This window comes from Mus caroli, chromosome 16 (genome assembly GCF_900094665.2).
Source record: "Mus caroli chromosome 16, CAROLI_EIJ_v1.1, whole genome shotgun sequence".
Taxonomy (NCBI): Eukaryota; Metazoa; Chordata; class Mammalia; order Rodentia; family Muridae; genus Mus; species Mus caroli.
Window position 1 is genome coordinate 31,360,370 of NC_034585.1, and position 21,602 is coordinate 31,381,971.

The following is a 21,602-nucleotide window of genomic DNA, read 5'->3' on the forward strand; positions in this document are numbered from 1 at the left end:
AAGAACTCAAAAAAAAAAAAAAAAAAGGGTGTCTTTGGGGGGATGCATTCCTAGGCTCCATGTGTTTGGAATGTAAGAAGGTTTAAGGACAGAGAAGATTTCAAAAGCCTTGGAGCACTGACACAGAAAGCATAGCACCCCCAAAGCTGCGATTCTGAGGGATCACATGTCATTCACTCTGGGCTCCCAGGTCTATCATAACATCAGCATTTTCTGATGACTTATCATGGGCCAGACACAGTTCCAACTTATTAGTTAACTTGTTGATTCCCCCAAGCAAACTTCTAAGATAGTTATGATTTATATTTCACAGATGAAGGAGCTAAAACATTGAGGTAAATTCCCTGTGGCCACGTCGAGAGTAAATGGTCTGCTCTTACTTCAAGCCCACTTGGAACACTCCCATCGCGCACACTCACTCCCGTGCCCCACCCCTCCCTGTAAGCCACACTGCCCATTCCACAGACCGCCATCCTCTGGAAACGTCTCCCTTCTAGAGCAACATGAAACAACTCTGCTCCCTTCTCTCCAAATCAGCACTCAAATATTTGAAGGCAGCAGTCATGTGTCCCACAGGGTTCTCCTTCCCACTGTGAGCAGCCACACGTCACTCAACACTTCCCAATACAACATAGCTTTAAGCTCTTCTCTATCCCTGCTCGGTGACTCACACATGCTGGGGACCAAAAAACTGTCAGTGAAGTCAGTGAAGTGGAACTGGTGACTCTCTGGCCTTTCAGGCTTGTCTGAGCTAACGCTGCTTACAACCCCCGAGCACATTCCTTTCATAGTGTAAAGTGGAATGGAGATCTGCCGTAGGAACAGCTGTTGGCTCGGTCCCTGCACAGGTCCCCATATTGGAAAATGGACTGGTAAAGGATCTGCATGGTCAGTGCTCCCTCTTCTAACTCATCTGCTCCTCCTCCTTCTTTGTCCCAGCCCTTTCTTGTCCAGTCCCAGAGGCATGTTGAGAACGGCCTTTCCACTCACCATGGAGTTCATGGCAAAGTGATTGTGCTGTGTCTGGAGGTCTAGTGCATGCTGGTAGCTGACTCCGATCTCTGTGTGGCTCTGAAGAAATAACTCCTTGTTGTGGCTTATCCAGTCGAACATCTAGAAGGGAGAAGAGGGGACAGAGTGATGAGAAGGGTCATAGGTCAAGCAGGCAAAGCAGTCAAAGCTACAGAGAAGAATACAGCCCTCCAGCCGTTTCCCAGGGAGATGCTGCCATCGCCCTGGAGTCCGGGTAGGCCAAAGTCTGGTTTTAGGGAACAATCCTCATTGCTTTAGCATAAAAATGTACAAGAAGTTTCCATATCTCTACAGAGCCTAGGTAAAAGAGACTGTGAGGGTGAGAACTGAGATGAGATGGTAGTGTTTATTATCCCAAGGTAGCTACTGACCCTTCGTAAAGTCTTTAGAATGCTTCAAGGACAGGCACTGAGAAAGCAAGGGGGAGGCTTAGCCCACTCATTCAGGTAGCTATGTCTTCTCCAGGAAGTCCCCACACAGGAGACTCACCAGAGCCATAATTCCAGGAAGTTCCTAGCTCTTTCAGATGCCAGGTCTAAGAACCAGCACATGCTCCCTCCCAAGCATTCAGTTTGTCTCAGAAATAAGAATGAGACGCAATCAATGCAATAAAAAAAGTGCGGAAGCTTGCTAGAGGTGCTGGGGAGCAGGTCTCTCCTTTGACAGTCTTGTGTGTCTCCGAGCTAGCTGCTGTAGCCAATGGAAAGGAGAAGGGTGGAGTCAAGGTGGCTGCAGCAAAAGGCCAGAGCCCTGACTGAGCTGGAACTCAGTACCTGTGAAGAAGGCCACTCTTCTCAGGCCATGTGCTCCATGTTTACACGCTTAGGGGTGTGTGTGTGTGTGTGTGGTGGGAGCGCTGTAGCCACTCCCAGGGTGGTGAGAGGACCAGATGAGCTGAGACAGGGTTTGAAGGCTGCACCAGCTTTCTGGTGCTAGCTCTTCTCCTTACACAGAAAACTAAGTTTGCTTTTCCAGTTAAGTTCAATTAGCATGTATGGGATACCTGCCATGCCCAAGGTGGCAGAAGGTCAAAAATGTTGAAAAGGTGGTTCTTGAAATCAGGTAGCTTTTATAAAGTGTAGAAGCTGTCGTGGATCAGATTCTGTTTGCTTGTTTAGAGAATTTCGCACTGAGTATAACACATTTTCACCACTAACATCACTATCTTCCCTCCAACTCCTTCTGTGTCCCCCCAACATCCTCTTTCAAAATCATATATCTATCTATCTATCTATCTATCTATACACATATATGTATACACAAATACATATATACACACACACATATGCATACACACATAATACATACACACATATGGTATGTGTGTATGTATGGTGTGTGTGTGTGTGTGTGTGTGTATGTGTGAATCTATGTATGTATGGTGTGTAAGTGGTGTGTGTGTGTGTATGTAACTTAAATCACAACTCCAAAGGTCCATGAATATGTTAGAGTCTATTACTAACAGAGGAAAAGGAACACCATACTCCCCAGAAAAAGGGATCCTGTGTTAAGCCTTGACTTAGAGAGGAACCAGAAAGCTGAAGACCAGAAAGCTGAAGTAGGCTGAGTGAGTGGACAAAGAGAGAATGGTGACACAGGATGGAGACTGGGGCAGTCCAATATGTCACAGGCACTGAAAGCAACTCAGTGCCGCTTACTGTTGACAACATGAGGCTGAGGAGGCAGGTGCACAGAGTGACCATGAAGGGCACACGCACACGAAGGGATGTGGACCACGTGTTGATAGCAAGCTGTGGGGGAGGCTTCTATAAAATATGAATGAGCTGTGGCAGCAGTGTGGGGGCGTGGACTAGGAGAGGCAGGGGTCAGACTGGGGGGAGTGTGTGGCACACCAATCCAGGTACAGGAGAGGGCCTGAAGAAGCAGGAAGGTTTGAGAATTCCCTTTGGTCAGGACCTTCCGAGGACTCATTATCACTTGGAGAAGAGGGGGTGAGAGAGAGCTGGGGAGACTAGCCATGGTACCCTGGTTCCTGCAACCCCGAGTACCACCATGGGAATCCCCGAAGGATGAGATTAGAAACTGAGGGTGTGCAGCCATAGTCCTGCATTTGAAAGGCATAGGGAGATTTAAGTCAAGCATTCCCCATGGACAGCTAGACTCATGTGTCTGGGGGCCTAGAGAGAGACACCAGGGCTACAACAACTCATGCCTGAGCATAAGAACATCAGCAGGCTGGAGACTCTCCCACCGGAGCTACTCAAGTAGCAAAGGGTTTATTTCAGGCCGCAGGCTCCTGAACAGGCTGAGCACATATCTGTGTTGAGCATTCTGAGTCTATCAGCCTCAGCGAGCCCCACACTGCAGGCAGCTGCTGGCCAGGGCACCCCCAATCCCTAGTTACCATTAAGAATGAAGGGGGGAAAAACAAAAGTACTGGAATTTAGAGGATTCTCATTCTGCAATTTTTCACCTTAAAATTTCTTCCTCGAAACCTCATTTCAAAATAATCTCTCCCCCTCCTTCCTTATTTACAAAAGAATCAATAAAGTTAATGAAACCCTGAAGTGCCAAGAGCCCTTAGAACTTCTGATAACTCTTTTCCCCCTGGGCTCTCTCAGCGGCCCAGCAGTGACCTTGTACTGTCTGTTGAATAACTATTTAGATGCACACAAACTGGCAGAGGAGGTGTGTGCAGCACCACAGTGATTATGTTGCTGGGCACTGGGTCCCTGCCGGGCTGCAGGGAGAGGCGGGCTGGACACAGGCCAAGGGAGGTGGAAAGCAGTGTAAAGTGTAAGAGGTAAGACAAAGCTTGCTACAGCAGCTGTGCACAGACCGATGCTGGCACCCATGCCATCCCCAAATTCAGTAGTGAGGCACCCTGACAAAGTCTATCTTAATCTGCAGAAACTGCTTCAAAGAAATAACATTATATTATTATATTAAATATTAATATATTAAATGACAGTATATATTATTATATTTGTATATTATATTATAAATATATCTTATATATTTATTATAATATATTATTAAATAATAGCTATGTCATATATTCTGATCTATAATACATTACATATTCTGATTTGCAAGGGCCAGTATTCCTTAGAATGGGGGTGAACATCCCGGCTTACAAATGGAACATTTTTGAAACCCATAAAAACCCATAAAAAAACCATACTTTTTCTATTCAAAACAAAAATTAGTTTTATGGAGTCTCCCGATTTAGAAGGTATATTCATTGCTATAGCTCCTATTTCTAGTGATTAAGGAATGTAGCAAGAAAACTGGCCTTGTTTTATAGCCAGAGAAGAGTCACTCCTAAGTCACTGCCACAGCATTTTTCAGGTGCTTTCAAGTTCACAATCAGATGTCCAATTGCATGTGTCATTTTATTGTGACCTCAAACAGTGTCACATGGCTATCACCATAAGGTGACAACAGAGTATGCTCAGAGGAATGAAGCCCAAATTCTAAAAATCATTATTCTACTCTGTGCTGCATTTACTGAGTGACTGTCAGCCAGGCTCTGAGAGGCTGCAAGCACCATGATGCCCCAGCCAAGGACAAGTGCTAGGGGACACTTGTTTGACAATATCCAGCTACCACCTCTCTATGGCTGTACCATCAGGAAGGATCACAGAGGCCTGGGGATAGCTCTCAGTAAATGCTGGGAGGGATTAAGGAAGGAAGGGGATGGGAAGGAAGGGAAGGAGGAGGAGAGAGAGGGAGGATGACAGTTGGCCTTAGTCTAGATTGTTAATGTCCAGAGAAGAAACACCTTTCCAAAGGGTTCTAATCTCAAGCCAAGACCACTGATAACCCGATCCATTTGAATTTGGTATCTGGAAGACCTTTAAGCTGGAGTGGCCGAAAGACGTAAAGGAGGAGAAAGCAGAAGAAAATATAGCTACAGCAGCTTTGGGTTGTTTATGTTTCCGCTCCCACAAAACAACAATTCTTTCATTTTAGACATGACCATTAGGATGGTCATACCTAAATGATGCAATTATATCTCTGTCTGAACAGAGCATAGTTTTCTCTCGTCTTATTAAGAAAGATGTTATATGTAAGCTACTTGAGGCTTTTTTTTTCTGTTTCATTTTAACTAAGCTAAGTAATTTTTATGCTAGCTAACTTAAGTAAAAACACACAAATCTGGTTCTTCATAAATAGTCAACATTAAAGAAATCTATTTAAATGCAGACTAGGACAAAATAAACACAAGACTTTCCATTTTTTAAAAGATGGGTTAGCTAAACGGTTCTTATTGCTCTGTTCTGTCTTTAATGAAGCATAACTATTTCATAGAGCAGGGGTATTAAGTAAAAAATCTCTTGTTTATTTTCCTGCACTTAGCAAAAGCAGCTGACGTCTTCTAACTTTCAAACCACCTGACTTTTGTTGGTGCTGTACACTCTCTAATTATAGATTACATTGCAAACAAGACACTCACACTCAGCCTTGACGAGCTGATTAAGTAAAGGGACAAAAAACAATCAGTGGGTTTCCTTTGGCTGGAGACGCAGGTCCCAGTCCACCCAGGGACGTGCTCTGCACCCCTGCAGTCCTTCATCCATAATAGCTGTGCCCTGCCAGGTTCAACAACCTCCCGCAGGTAAATCTTGTTAGGCCCAGGGAAACAAGGTCTCCAGCCAATTATAAAATAAAAACCTTGTGTTAGAGTACAAAGAGCAGAAAAATACAAATCATTACAGGCTGCTGTATGAACTCTGCCAAGTTGTATCAAGGGCCAGAACCTCAGTTTTTATCTGTAAAACAAGAATATTAATTTATACTTTTTAAATCTTAGGCTACCAGGGGCACTCAAATAAAATGAGGGGTTAGAAAAGGCTTTGTTGGAGGCTGTACACATATGGATTTTTAATATATATAATGAGTATAATGAGTATGTTCTAGCCTACTCCCACTTAAAGCAAAACAATAGGTAAAAGGTCTGGATATAAAGCTGAACGTTCATGCTGCGAACCCCATGGGCTGGTGGGACTTGCTCACACCTGCAGTCCATACACACACAAAACACCACAACCCACTCATCTGAGACACACTACTAGAACAACCACAGGCCTCTTCAGAAAGCAGTCCAGAGGCACCAGCCTTCACTCATTCAGGGACCCTGTGAGTGTGGGTGTGTCTGCCTACAAAAGACTCAGAGCCCCTCCGTCACTATACCTGGAATTCAGGTGCCTCCTGACTGCCTTGAATGGCCTGACCACAGAGATAAAATATTAAAGCAAGACCTTGGTCCTTATCTGCCTCCCTGGCAAGGAAGCATCCATGCTCCTTCTTCCCCACCCTCTCAGCCACTACTAGAGACTGATTCCTCCCCCCCCCCCGTTAGGTTTTCCCCCACTCAGGAGAGATGCCTATTAAAAAGCCATTTGTTTCCTATAATCCCCTTTGGAATCAGTTTTTCCTGGATGTAGAAATAGCTCAATAGGTGCTTTCTGAGCACAAGCCATGGATGTGATTCTAAAATTGGCAGAGGGATCTCAGACAGAAGATGAGAGGCCCTACATACACACACACACACACACACACACACACTCACTCACATGCACACACACATGCTCACACATACTCCTGGGAACCAAGCAGATCTCCTGACTTCACAATTCTGCTTTCACAGAAACTCTGGCTACCCTGGGCCACATGTTCTTGTACAAACAGAGCACTACACAGTCCTCTTGTGTGTGTGTATGTGTGTATGTGTGTGTGTGTGTGTGTGTTCTTGCCTAGGGTTCTTAAGACCCTTCAACCCTGTTTTTTTCAATGATCTCCTCTCCTAGGATGAAACTTCCTGGTTTCCTAAAGAGGAGGAGGAGGGGGAAGAGGAGGGAGGGAGGCAAACACGGAAGAGAGAATATTAAGGATCCCAAAATATGAACCTAGTTTCTAGATTTCAAGAGCCCCTACTGTAGCCAGTCACCTCTCCTGTACCAATTCATCTATTCAGTCCATCGGACCGTGTGTGTGTGTGTGTGTGTGTGTGTGTGTGTGTGTGTGATGGGGTGGGGTGGGGCTCTGAAGAGATCATCATTACACTGACCTTAACGGAGGCAGAGACACAACCTGACAGGCTGTCATGGTGATAAACATCTATTGAGGGAGAGAAGGTGTCCTTGGCTCTGCCTGTTTTCCCTTCTGCTGGTGGCACGTCTGCCTACAGATGTTTATGTATTTCTTAAAGGAAGCCGCTTTTCCCGTTGTCAGAAGTCCTGTTTGCTCCCAGGAGGAGAGCCCAGCTGACCATCTAGGAGGCACCATCTCGGTTTGCTCATTAATCAGCTAGGATGCCAGTGTCACCAATCAGGTTGTGCCTGTAGGCACACTATTGACCCCATAGTACATTTCCTTCACCTTCCACCCAAATTTCTTAAACCTTAACACCCATGTCCAACTGCTGCTCACAACTTAAACAGTCCTGGTTTCTCTATAACACAAACAAATGCCCACTGTGAGAAAAACTCTTTCCTTCTTCTGCATAGTAATCCAACCTCCAGTTAGCATCTAGATCCTGTTTCCATGACAACAAATAAAGATGCATCAAGCCCAGCATGTTATTGAGTCTTGGCGAAATATAAAGATGCTCCCTGACTGGAAAGCTGCACGGGGATTGGGAGTAACTACAAAAATACTACATGTGTATTAATGTGGACACCAAAGCTCGGGATTCCCTGAATGTGGTGACTTTTGCAAGGAAACATTGTTCTTCGCAGGGATCCTGTCAGCTGTGACAAGTGTTACAAGATGTACAGGTTCCCGTGGGGCACCAAGTTTGTAAGCATGCTCGCACTTGCACTTGTCAAGGTAGATCCTATCTCCTTGTACTTGAGCTGGATGGCTGGGATGGGTTTCTGAAGGGATTGCCTGGTGGCAAGCTATGGTTCTCACCTTATATCATTCTCAGTAGATCAGTGACAAACACTGCCCCTCGACTGGTAAGGCTGAATGTTTAGAAAAGACTTGGATGCAGTTATCAAGCTGCATTGCCAAGGCTGGATCACGTTGACGAGGGTGCTGTACTTTCTCCTCATCTTCTAGTTTTCCATCCCATGTTTTCATGTTCAAATTTCCCACATAACAGTAATGACACTAATGGTAGCAAAAAACAATCCCAACAGTTACTATTTTTTAAGTACTCTGCATGCTGAATATTGTCCTAAGCATTTTACACATATTAATTTACCTAATCCTCCCAGTGATGGTCTAATTATCTCCCCATTATTAATCTCCAGTCTCATCATATCCATTTTACAGACTAGAAGGCTAAGGCTCAAAGGATTTAATTAATTGATCTAGAGATGCACATCTGAGAGACAGGAGCGTCCAGAGGTTCAGTTCATGTTGCTACTCTAACTTTCCTTCTCCCAAGCTCTCAGAACTGGGCTCTGCCTCTGCTGCTCTGGTTTTTCCTCTGTCTGTTTCCTCTGAGAGTTCATGTAATAGGGTCTGCTTACTGCCTTCTTGAGTCTGTACCCACAATAAGAAAGTCAGGTGCCCCCCACTTCCCAAGTCCATATTGTCAGTTTATTCTCCTGGAGAATGGACGTGATTTTGTTTTATGCTTTCCTGACACTCCCTGGCTGGCCCTCTTAGCCAGGTGCTTCTTAGCCGCAGGCCGTCCATCTGCCTGCGGATCTGTCTAGCTTCCTCCTCCTTTCCTGACAACCAATAGCAGAGGATTTTGTGGAAATCAAGAGTTTCTTATACTTGAACTTTCTCTTATCACATTTTATTCCTATTCTCAGCATGCTGGGGATGGCAGAGACATCCTAATTTTGGAAGCTCACCAAGTCCACGGATGTTTCCACACTTGCCTTCCACTTCCCTGGCTGCCGTCTCCTGGCTCCTGTTTGTGTCACTCAAACCTTTACTATGACAGTGTAAAGATTGGACTTGCACAGTTTGTCTCAAACAATCCCCATATTAATGTTGTTACAAAAGGCACTAGAAGTTGTGTTTTAACGTGGTAAGAACTTAGTACAGTCAGTTCTTCATGAATCCGTGGACTTATTAACTGTGATACACACACACAAACACAGTATCTTCACTGTGTTAGGTATCCTAAGGAATCTATAGACAACTTAAAAGTATCCCGGAAGGTGCCTGTACGTTACATATCGATATTATATCATTTGTCATAAGGAAATTGAACTTCCTCAGATTCGGGTATCCTCAGGGGTTCCTGGATCAACTTCCCACCGGTCTGAGATGATGTAGGAAGAAGTGCAGTAAATTGCCTAAGATCACACAGCTTAGAAGTGATGGAGATCAATTTAGAATCTAATGTCCATCTGAACCGACATCCAGTGCAATTTCCTGTTCCAGGATGCCCTCTATCTGTAACTTCTCGGATAACTGACAAGGATAACTGTGTGCCCGGAGCCACACAATGGGATTTATATATGTGATCTCAACCCCCACAACAGCTCAAAGAGGTGACAAGTGCCAGCAGCAGCCCTCTTTCTACGGGAAGGAACAGATTCAGAGAGATTCAAGTCAGGGTCACACGGTCAAGCTAGCACACTAAAAACTGAGGTCTAGCTTTGTCTGGTGCCAAAACTCACACCTTTAAACCACCGTACATGCAGAATAACGGGATATGTGTGGATTCCCTATTAATACATGGCACCTGTGGATACAGCAGCAATGTTCCCCTGATGTCCTGCCCACTTGTCAAACTGCCACATCCTCTCTATCGTGTTAGCACTGTCTCTCAGGTTTCCATTCCAGGCCTTTTACTTCTAATGCTCTGCTCCTCACACCACAGCCTCTTCTACCTGGATCATTGTGATTTCCATCCTACTGATATCTCTGTCTCCATTCTGTCCCTATAACAAGTTACCTGCCTGGACCAGGTTTATTCTGCAAACACTGCTCTCAGCAGGACATCCCCTACACACCTGCACCGCCCATCACTGCAGGATACTCCCACACCAAGCATCCTTCCCAGTCAGTGTACACTGCCACACACGCATAAGGCACCATGTGCACTCTCCTTTCACACCGTTGCCTGCATCTTTCCTTGCCAAAATTGCTCCAACCCCAAATCTCCAGGCTACTACCTTCCTTCTAAATTGAAGCCTCAATTTCTCCTAATGCCCACTTTGACTAGAGAAGTCGCTCCTGACAAATGTTTTACCTCAACTTCTTCAGTGTCTGCCTTATTAGTTCATCAAATAGCCTTAATTAAGAACCATCTGAAAGGTTTTCTTATAATCTACAGCTTCCCCGGCCCTGCCCTTGAGATTTAGTCAGAAGGGGAGATTTTGATGGGCTTGCATCTTTATTTAACAATCTATGTAGGTTGTAGTATGTCAGCAATAAGGGAATTCCTATTAGACTCAACCCCACCATCAGCAAGCAGCACGGGCTGATGAGCCTTGAGAAAGGAGGGTATACAATGCAAGTCTCCAGTTCCCTTCAGCTCTTACCCACTGGTATTGTCCAGACTACGGGACAGCTCACACAGGAGCTTAACAGCAATGTCCTGTTATGGTGCTGAGGAACTAAACAAACTAGGCAGGCACTCTACCCATGAGCCACATCTCCAGCAAGATGACAATAGTGGTAACTTTCCTTTCTTAATTGCTTCCAATCCATTTTGTCCCCATCTTTGCTTAAGAAGTCAGAATGAAGGAAAGTGTGTTCTTCTAACTTCTAACTCTTGTGCTTTTATTCTAAAGAGAGAATGAGTCTGTCTCGGGTGCAGGTACGCCATGAACACTGAAGGAAGAAAAACACGTTCTTCATGTCTCCTGGGATTCTAATTTCTTCTGGCTCTAAAAGAAATGAGAGTCTATCATGATCTCTTGAACAAAGGTCCAGGGAGTTAAAACAAGGTCCTCTATGGGCAAATGTGCAAGGCAAGGTATTGGGACTTCTCCAGCAAAGGGGAGCCACAGAGTGGAGCAGGATGCAGTTAGCTCTGCTTTGCCTCTGACCTGGGGGCTCTAAGCTAACCCCCACCTTAAATACAAAAGCAGTTAGTGTAGTTTAGACTTCTCACCCACTCAGTTGCTGCCTCCACTTCCCCTGATCCTTTCCCCTCCCCACTTCCTTTTCACAAACCCTGAAATGTCTGGGGCAAAGCAGATAAAGATAATGAAGTGCAGAGAGAGCCGGGACTCAGTGTGATGCACAGCAGGTTCCACATGCAATGCCAGCTCCTTCCCACTCCCTTGGCTCAGACAGAGTAAGCCCACAGCACAGAAAGCAGTTGCTTTCTGATTAGCAAAACCCAGGCTGCAAAGCCTCATGCTAAAATCACACCCTGTTCTTGACGGCTGCATTGCAGCCCAGCTCTGTCTGGAGGGGCACCCGCTCTGGCTCAGCCTCAAAAGGCCTTGCTTCCCACTGTTGTCCTCCTTACTCTAGGAACTAGGATGAAGCGTTTCCCTATTCTTTTCCTCACAGTAAACAGCATTTTGTTTGTTTTCTTTGTTGTTGTTGTTTCTGCATTTCATTTCCAACCTGTGTGCTCGGAAACACTGAAACCCCCGTAAGGCACTGCCCCACAGAGAGAGTGGAATGGTCACCCAGCAGCCAGCAAGTCAAGCAGATGAGAAGCAGAACCAGCCAAGCCAGGAGGCGGCCCAGGCAGCCCCGGGATATTGACTCTGAATGGCCAAATTCTTTCCATTTAAACCACAAACACTGATAAAATATTTTCAGGAACAGAGTAAGGGAATGCACTTCCCTCACTTCCCAAAATGTAGAACCGAGGAGGTCGAATCCTATTTAAGAAGCTGAGAAAATAGTGCCTGACTTGATCCCAGAACTAAATTTAGGCATCCACCGAGATCTGGCCCCTTGGCAGGTTAATTTAGATGAACTAATGGCGTTCCTGGCATACAGGATATACTCAGTAAATGGGAACTATTATCTTTACTGTAAAAATGGAGTGTCTGGTTGATGTTCTCATCCAGTCCTCCTACGCATCCTAAAATCAGATCTGCCAATCATTTGCACATCTGGGAACAAGATTCCACAGGGTTGAGCAGGAGGCAGCCTAGCCTGCCTTCTGGGATCCCTGCTTTGGAGAGATGGATGCTATGTTGAAGGGATGTGGGCTAGGTAGACTTAACTCTAAAGATCCGAGGAAGAGGGCCAGACACTTCCTTAAACCTCAGCAGGTTTGGGTTCTGGAAGGAGCACACAGGGAGCAAGGGTCAGGTACATGTGTTGGGAGATGCTTGGCTTCCAGATGTCCATGGACAAAGCTTACTGTGCAGAGCTGAGAAGCAGCTTCTTGAGTGGAGGGGACTCTGGCCACTTCTCATGGGACTATGGTGACCTCCCATGTGTAAGGCTTAGGGAGTCTGCTGTCTCTTTGAGGGTAGGACAGAATGCAAGGACCCCATGATGCACATTCATGCTTTAGAAATCTTCACCTCTTCCACTCTTCTGTGCCCTGGACAACATCATACTTTACATTTCATTTGGCTATCTAGTCTTCCTCCAAAATACTTCAGATTGCGTCCTCACCCCTCCCAGGCAGCCATTGAGCTCACGGCCTTGGCATTCCCTTCCTTTCCTCTCTGACACAGGCTCATCCTTTGGACTCACTTCCTTCCCTTGTCTCCAGGATTTTCCTCTCATGTCCTCTCTGTCACTCCATCTGTCCCGGACAGGGTTCCTGTAGAAGGACCATGCTGGGTTCTGCTACAAACTCTCTGCCGTGAGATGAAACTCCACAATTCCAGTTCCAAACAGCAAGGGACTTAGAGAGGAGCCCTTGGACTGCTCAGCAGTAGGTGGTGCTCTTGTGCCAGCTCAGAGTCAATGTTCAAAATGTTTGATTCTGATAGACAGTCAAGGGAGGGCAGAATATGCCTCCTGGGAACCCAGAGTCATCAAAAGTCTGGCTGTGACCTGCAGGCATTGCAGTTCAACTGAGAAATGAGGCCTGTGAGCTCATAGTTTGAATACCAGATGGGACAGACAGGGTCAATGGGGAGCTTGTGCCTACTCTTGATACCTCGTGATAAAGCCAGCTTTCCAGGGAGTTTGCAGGTGGGATAAATACCTTGTGATGGGACCAACCTGGTCAGCATGTAGAAACCAGCCCCTTTCCCTCTCTACCAGGAAGGTTGATGATTCATTTTCTCCCTCTCCCTCTCCCCCTCCCCCTCTCCCTCCCCACATGCCAGAACATTGCTGGAAAAAGGGTTTACTAAGGAGAGTCTGGGAGTTAGCAAAAGAGCACCACATTGGGATTTCTTGAGGAACATGGAACATAACCATGAAGGAAGAAGCTATCTTGGGATTCTAACTACAGGTAGTTTTCCATGGAGTTAAGATGCCTGACTACAGGTGGGGGTGGTTTTTAACTCTTTCCATGACAAAGTGATTCAGCTTCAGTTGTGTTTAAGAAAATCAATGGAACCCAGAGATAAGGTTGGAACAATTCATGCCCCTGAGTTGGGGTTCTCCTTGAGGAATGGAGACCATCGTTGGCCTGGGCACCAGAACCAGCTAACATAACACACTCAAACTGGAAGTTCGTCCCTATGATTAAACGTGGGAGTGGGAAGAGAGCTTCCTGAGTCTGTGTGTGAGGCTCTCTGAGTGATGCATCTTCCTTCTCTGGATGGGTAGGGCCTAGCGTTTCCAGGTTGAACTACAAGAAGCAACTTTTCCTCTTACCACTGCAGACACAATCTTCTCCTTGCCTGTGTAAACAGATCCAAGGGGCACAGACTCCTCCCTCCTCTCCTGTTTGAAAAGCTGGCCCCAGGAAGGCCATATTGAGAGCCATGGCCCACATCAGTGAATACAGACTGAAGTAACTTCAGGGACTTTAAATGGAGCAAAAAATATAGGGAAGGATTACAAGGACCTACCCAGTCACTGCAGGACTGACTTAAGGAAGCAGGAAGAGACTGGTTCTGGGGCATGGCAGGGATAAGGCTGGGACCACTGGACGGAAGTATCAGGAGGTAGACTCTGGACTCTGAGCTCAAGTCCTTTCTTTCTTACAATTGTGGCTGTGTCACTGTGGGCATGGACTAGGTCTCAAAGCTGTGGTATCCTCAACCCTAGGAATGCTCAGCGGAGTCTGGGAGGATACAGGTCAGTAAAGGAGGCTGAAAAAGAGTTCCATCCTAGCAAAGACTGGACCTGGTGCAGAACCCCTAGACTTCTCAGGTGGCCCTGACAGGACCTAAGCCAGTCATGGGAAGCAGCTTTTAGAGTCACTGCAGTAGACTGCTGGCCCTTTGCCACACGATCTGAGAAGTGGGCACGACCTCCTGCCAGCTGCCTCTTGCCTTCCTCCCTGTGGGTTCTCAGCTCCAGCAGCACTGGACCACAGATATGGCCAGACCACAGCTTGTGTATTAGGGTTGCCGAACCCCTGTTCATTCTCTCTCCTTTCCACAAACCCAAGCCAAGCTACACGGGCCCCTACCTAAGTTCCACAGCAGTGATAGGAACCTGGAGATTTGGTGTCTCTTCCTCAGCGTGAGAGGGCGTAGTTGATTTTCCAGTTAGCCATAGCATGTGGCTTGATACTAATAAATCAACTAATCTTCAGCATCAATGGTCCAAGGTCATGGTCAGAAGCCTCCACTTCCTTTCCCTATGCCAGCATGAGACCTTGGGACTGATAGCCATTGGCTAGCTCCTTTTCAAGAATCCCTTCTTAATTCTTCCATTTACCTGGTCCCTAACTGGCCTTATGTTCTGTTGTCCATAGTCCACTATGGTAGTCCATGCTATCCATAGTCTACTCTGATATCCTTATGGATAAGGCTATAATCCCTATCTACCCGATATGCCCCATAAGAAAAGTCCATCTCTCCATCCATCCATCTTTTTCTGGACCCCATCTTTATATCATCTTTATAGGCTATGTTAGGCTTGTCTCCGTAAGTCTTCTGAGATCCATGCACACCAGATGCACCACACAAAGTTTCCTTTATCCACACAATAATCCCAAGGCATGTACTAAGATCGATATTTTACAGATAAAGATGCCAAAAACCCAGGCACACAGTGAATGGCCAAGCTGGGATTCAAACCCAGGCTTCCCTGATTCCAAACTTAGTGCTGTCTGTAGAAGCCTTGGTTGGATTCTGTGGGTAAGGGCTGTGCTAAGGACAGGCACCTGCCTGGGCAGGAAATGGGAAAGAAGGAACTAGGTGATGAGGGTCATGATGGAGAAAAAGAAGGAAGCGGATGGTACAAAACGAAATCCCTGGGAAGAAAGGTTGAAGCTCCCTACCCTAACAGACACACCTTGCTGTAGTTTACAAATTATGCCAGAGAGTTCTTGGCTCTTCCAAAAGGGGACTCAAGCCCACACTGATAGTACATGCCTATAATCTAACTCTCAAGAGGCAGGGGGTGGAGAATCCTGAGTCTGAGGCTAACCTGGGCTACATAGCAAGATTCTGTCTTCAAAAAAAATGAAGGAAGAGAGTACCCTAGACATTCCTCTACATCTAAGATCAGACCTAACATGCTTTCTGTTCCGCTTAGACTATACCTACTCTCTCCTGCACTTACCTGCTAACCCTACCCTACCTCAGTAAGAGCAAGTACCTTGGTATCTTGACTCACCCAAGAATCAAAGCCATCTCTTTCTTATAAGGTATGAAGAACTACATCTATGTTCCCATCCAATGCTACCCAGAAGATGGCAGGGTGCACTGTATGTGGCCAGCACTCAGTGACTATTTATAAATTAGTTAATGAATGTTTCTTAGGTGCCACTCTGTGGCCACTCTGGACAGACACCCTGCTTTTGATTGGAATTCCTTTTCTGGGATCCATTCATGAGCCCAGGCTTCACAGGTAGATCTTACACATAGCACTTGTGGGATTTATGCCCTCTGACCCTGTGACAGGACCACAGTGGAGAGTCAGAGACCCCCCCAGGCCCTGAACACTCCTCACAACCCTCCCTCCATATTGTTCACCTATATTCCCCCAAAGAACGTTCCAGCCAGGATACAAGTTGGAGCTGAAATACAAGATAATGGAGAAAGGAAAAGGGAGAGAGAGACAGAGACAGAGACAGAGACAGAGAGACACAGAGAGAGAGAGACAGACAGAGAGAGAAACAGCGGAACAGCTTTGGGGGGAAATACACCTTCACACACGGCCAGCAGGACATTATGACTTGGATTATTTTGGGGATCTAATATTTCTAATGTGCAAGGGGAGGAAATGAGAAGTAAGTACAAATTCCCAGGGCGGGCTGGCTGGAAATAATTCAGAACTCCGTGTTCTGTGTCAAGGAGGCGGGGAAGCGACATACTTCCTTGCCCTGAGCCCAGTCAACAAGAGGTGGAGAGGCTCGCTGGCTTAGGTCTGGGGAGGAGGGGAGGAGACCAGTGGCCTAGAACCTTTCTCCAGAGAAAGCAGGAAATTACAAACTGCCCAGTGAGGACCTTGCCCTCCTGGCCTCCTGGGAGGTTGGCAGCTCTTTTAGAAACCTCCCTCCCATCAAAAAAGGCAGAGACAACGGAATCCCATGGAGACTTTGACACAGACCGCCAGCAGCCTTCCTGGTGCGTGGTCATATACCACAGCAGTGGTGAGGGCATGCGGAAAGTTACACTTGTCCTCAGGCCCTTGAGCTGCTCTGTAGGATGCTGGCACATGTTACCGTCTCTCCTGTATGGTAAGAAGTCTCTAAAAGACAGGCTGTGTATGGCTGCATTTGCTAGTACAAATGAGTGTGTGAGCATTTGCCAGTATGTATGTATGTGTATATATATATACATGCATGTCTATATATATATGCATGTCTCCCCCCCCCCTTTCCCGTCCTCCCCTGTGTATATGTGGGGTTGGGGCAGCACTGGCCTTAGAGAAAAATGCCACTTTCTGGTGCTGTCTACCACTCTCTCTCCCAGGCAAAACTCTCCACATGTAGATTTTCTACCTGCAGGGCAGGGCTTAGACTGATGCTTACCCATACCCATGCCTTACCACATGAAGCAAATGGTAGACCAAGGGATGGACCACAGACTGGGTAACTTTAGGTGGGTCTCTGCTCTGGTACAAAATTTTCTATGTGAAAGGAAGGGCTGGACCAGAAAACCTCTAAGGCTGTGGGTGTGAGAACACTTTCAAAGCTGACAGGGCTGGAGGTCAGGGGAAGAAAAGAGACAATGGGCCCATGTCCTGTACAGAAGGGGAGCTAGTGGAATTTCATTTCAACTGACCACCCTGATTCTGGCCACCCCACTTTGGCTCTGCTTTGGGCTCTAGGGAGTGATCAGAACTATTTATAGCTGGGGGGGGGGGAGAGGTGAAGACTGCCCAGCAATGGGGCATCCTGGGGCTGTCTTGAAATGCTAAAATGGCCAGCAAGGCAAACATTCTCAGAACACATGCACACAGCCCTTCCCCAGGGCCCGAGGCCTTGGTGAAGCCAGTGGTACCCCATGTATCTTTTCTTGGGGCAATTAACATGAAAGCTTCCGTTACTTTATTTGTACAAAATTACAAGAAAATAAAATGCATACATGTGCATTTGAATAGGTAGGAAATATTTCTGACCCTATGTTTATAAAGGAATAAGACATGGGGCTGGAGAGGCGGTGGCTCAGTGGTTAAGAGCACTGGCTGCCCTTCCAAAGGACCCAGGTTCAATTTCCAGCACATGTGGTGCCTCACAACCACCTGTAACAACTCCAGCTCCAGGCGACCCAGCACTCTCCTCTGTACTCTGTGCGTTCGAGAGACACAGATGGTACACAGATATAAGAGCAGGTAAAACACTCAGACACAAAATATAAAGTAACAAAATAAACAAAATTAAATTAAAGAGACAAACTCCTAGTTCTGATACAAAGCAGAGAGTAAATGGCTTGATGTGGAAGATGACAAGAGAGGATTAATGGCTTCCCTTAGGACACTAGAAATGTCCACTATACTCTGCAGCGACTTCAAGGAGGGACACTGTTTTCAAAGACCCTTTCCTGTGGAGGCTTCCCCTTCCCATCCAATCCAGCAGGTGGGACCTCAATTTGACCTCCTTCCACTTATCCAGGCCCTGCACAAGCAGCTTACTTATAAGGACCCCATGAATCTATACCTCAGTTCCCAACTTCTCTCAAATATCAGTTCTTACTGTGGTCTCATTAGAAGTTATAGGAAATCATTTGAAGCAAGTCTACACACAAGTGTGCTGGTTTTGTCAACTTAACACAGTCCTAGGCACACATGGGGAAGGGACTCTCATCCAACTTGTCTGTGTACATGTATGTGGGGCGTTTTCTTAGCTGGTTGTTGATGTAGGAGGGCCCAGCCCGTGGTGAGTGGTGGCCCTGGGTTGTATAAGGAAGTTGGTAGACAAGCCAGTAAACAGTTTTCTCTATGGTTCCTGCTCCCAGGGTCCTGCCTTAAGTTCCTGCCCTGCCTTCACTCAGTGAGGGACTCTGACTCAGGAGTATAAGATGAAACAAACCCAAAACTTGTTAACCCCAAGTTCTTTTGGTTAATCTTGTATCACAGCATCAGAACCACAAACTAGGACAGTAAGAGAGTATCCCAGACACGTGGCATGGTTTCAGCAGGCTGCAGTGGGTGAAGACTACACCAGGAGTTCAGTCATACAGAAGAAACGTACACCATGGAAGTGGGGGATGGGGGAGCCCACTGGCCTGGCACCTTCACCTGCACAGCTCATTATATCCATTAACCCTCTTGGCAGCAGCTTGGCTTCTTAAAGCTGAGAGGTACTTAGGAGAGTATCTAAGAAAAGTTTGTTACTCCCCACAATCCCCAAATGCAACAATGCTGGAGGAGGACCTACTGCAGACACAATGGGAGCACAGAGAACAAAACAGCAAGTGGTATTTCAGAACCATTGAACTATGAAAGGGAAAGGCTCTGATATTATCCAGTGTGGCAAGTTTCAGGAAAAAGCAGTAAGTATTTTTAGCATGGGACTTTATCAAACTACTGTGAAGATTTGGATGGGTCTCCTTAAAAGGTTTCTCTATATCTCAGCCACCTCCACTGCCACTGCCACAGCCATCACAGCTGTGACCGTGGCCACACCACCCTGTCACCCCTTGAAAGATGTTTCTGTTAAGGGGATGTACTGAGCGTGACAAATGCAACATGGGAGAAGGAGGCAGATGGTACCGAGTCAGTCCCAAATCTGTGTTTTGTTCAAATATAAATGGAGGTCAGAGGTTAAAGATATGCATAGGTGCCACAATTGGTCACTGGCACCCAGGACAAATGCTAAGTGCCATTCAGCACACCTCTATTACTGCACTGGCACGGCCCCATAAATGTGAAGAGAATGTAACTGTGCAAGAATAAATATACAACCAAGGGTATGAAAATGAGGGCCATGGGAGAGATGGAGGGCTTGCCTTATTTCAGGTACTTCCAGAGTACATGTTTATATAGGAAACAAATAGAACATTCGAGGTAAAGCAAAAATACTCTTCTGGTTCCAAAACTAGGAAGCCCCACTAGGTCACCCTGCTCACTGCTTGGAAATTCTGCCAAAATTAGGAATATTCACTTTCTTCTTAGAAGAGCTGTGTGCAGGCATTAAAAACTAGGTTGACTGGAGAGGCTCAGGACAGCCCTCTTTCTTCAGAAATGAGAAGCCACGGTTTCCCAGTCATTTAATCAGTTGTATCAGGGACTCTTCTGAGTAAGTTCCCTCCCTGTGAAGATGGGAAGAGGAAGGACCTTCCTCAGCCTGGACAGCAGGAGGTAAAACAATGACAGTTGTTTCCTGATACTTCTTGTAGACGTCAACTTCTAAGTGGGCATTGTGAAGTGGCAATGGCTGCCATCACACAAGACTGAGGCGTCTCACCATGTGTGGAAGGTAGGTATTTTAAGATCCTCCTCAGGTCTCATATGTTAAATGTTACCCAAGGCTCCGAGGAAGCAGTGTCTAGAGAAGAACCTCTGCTGTAAAGTATTCACCCCTTTCCCTTCTGTAAGCCCCGAACCCGGTTATGGACCTTGGATTCCACACACAGCCCACCTACGGAAGAGGCCCACCCCTCTCTTTGGTTACAGGCTATGGTTATACCGCATACATTTTCCTCACATGGGGCCCACTGTAGCCCGGCCCAGATGTGGCTAGAAACAAAGCTGTATAGAAGAGTATAATCTGTGCCAGCCTAACAAGTAGCAAGTGGGTCTGTGTTGTTCTGTGAACACAGTGCTGTATAGGCCCATTAGTTACAGACCAGAGGGCGCTGGGCTCAGGCAGAGTGGCTCACCTCCCAGCATCGCAGCCTAGTTAAATCATCTCGGAATTACCTAACACTCCCAGCTTCCTTATTAAGGCCTCTCCATCACTCCCCAGTTCTGATGTTCCCTCTTCCCTGGGAACTCCTGAAAACAGCAGATATGCCTAGGGCAGTTCAGGTCACAGCAGACATTAAGTAAGAGTAAAGGGAGAAGGGGCGGGGCATTTAAAGCAATGGTTCTCAAACTTCAGGATGCATCGATCCTTTTATACAGCTCTTTATGTTGTGGTGACCCCAAACAAAAAATTATTTCCGTCACCACTTCACAGCTGTGATTCTGCTACTGTTATGACTCGTAATGTAAACATCTGGTTATTTTTTTTTTCCTGACGGTCTTAGGCAACCTTTATGAGAGACACGTTCAACCCCCAGAGGGTCGAGACCCACAGGTTGAGAACCTCTGATTTAGTTGGTGAGCATGCATGTGATGGCTTCACGGTGTCTCCTCACAAGAGTTTCATCCGATTATCTTAAATATGTGCTTTGTTATAGATCAGCTAAGCCTCACATCTGTTTAGCCACATAGAGAAGCAGGTGTAGATATATCTGTCTTTTTTTTTTTTTTTTTTAACTGACCAGTAGGCTACTTGGGGTTGGAAATTCCAGCCTGCACATATTTACCCAAGTAGCTCATCTGTGCTCAGGACTATTTCTCTGCACTCATACTTCTATAAACAGGGGATGGGAATGCTCTATGACATCCACAGGATAGAACCTCCCCATCCTCTTCTAAGACTTAGAATACAGGGGGGCTATCACAGGGGTCAGGAAAGGTGGTTGGTAAGAGACTGCTTCATTCTCAAAGTTTGGTTCAGGAGTGGAGAGCCGCCAGCTTATTAGTAATGCCCAGAGGGCAAGTAGTCACCTCAGAGGGCCAGAGGAGAGACTCTGTCCTCACCCGTTACAAAAATAGTTATGGAGTGGCCACCGTACTTCCTGGCAAACGCGTCCCAGCTCTGGAGAGGCGTCACTGACCTCAACCAGCCCTGTGAGGAGGGCCGAGGTGCGGCTCAGACAGGAACTGTTTCCCATGCCCTTGTTTAGATGTGGCTGTGCACACAGCCCTCCCTCCAAACCATCACCCCTCTGACCTCTGTCCAAAAGCACCAAATAAGTCATAGCTGAGGCACTTAGCTCCACGTGGCTCTTCTGAATCCATCTGGACGCAGCTCAAAAGCACTGTTTTTCACCCTAGTTCCACAGCCAGAGCAGTTTTTGTGGCAGCTGGGTCAAGCCTGAGCAGCACCTCCTCACTGACCAATGCCACCACCCTTCCCCCACCTCTGCACCTCCTCACTGACCAATGCCACCACCCTTCCCCCACCTCTGCACCTC

The 21,602-nt window shown here is 46.5% G+C and overlaps 1 protein-coding gene across 24 annotated transcripts in view; it reads right to left on the reverse strand.

Annotated features, from left to right (window-relative positions):
• Positions 1 to 21,602, reverse strand: part of Kalrn (kalirin RhoGEF kinase) — a 606,229-nt gene that overhangs the window by 356,999 nt on the left and 227,628 nt on the right. For all 24 annotated transcript variants that reach the window (XM_029470420.1, XM_029470427.1, XM_029470426.1 and 21 more), the window contains one exon: positions 991 to 1,113. In XM_029470420.1, the coding sequence (XP_029326280.1) occupies positions 991 to 1,113 (123 nt within the window). The remainder of the gene's footprint in view (positions 1 to 990; positions 1,114 to 21,602) is intronic.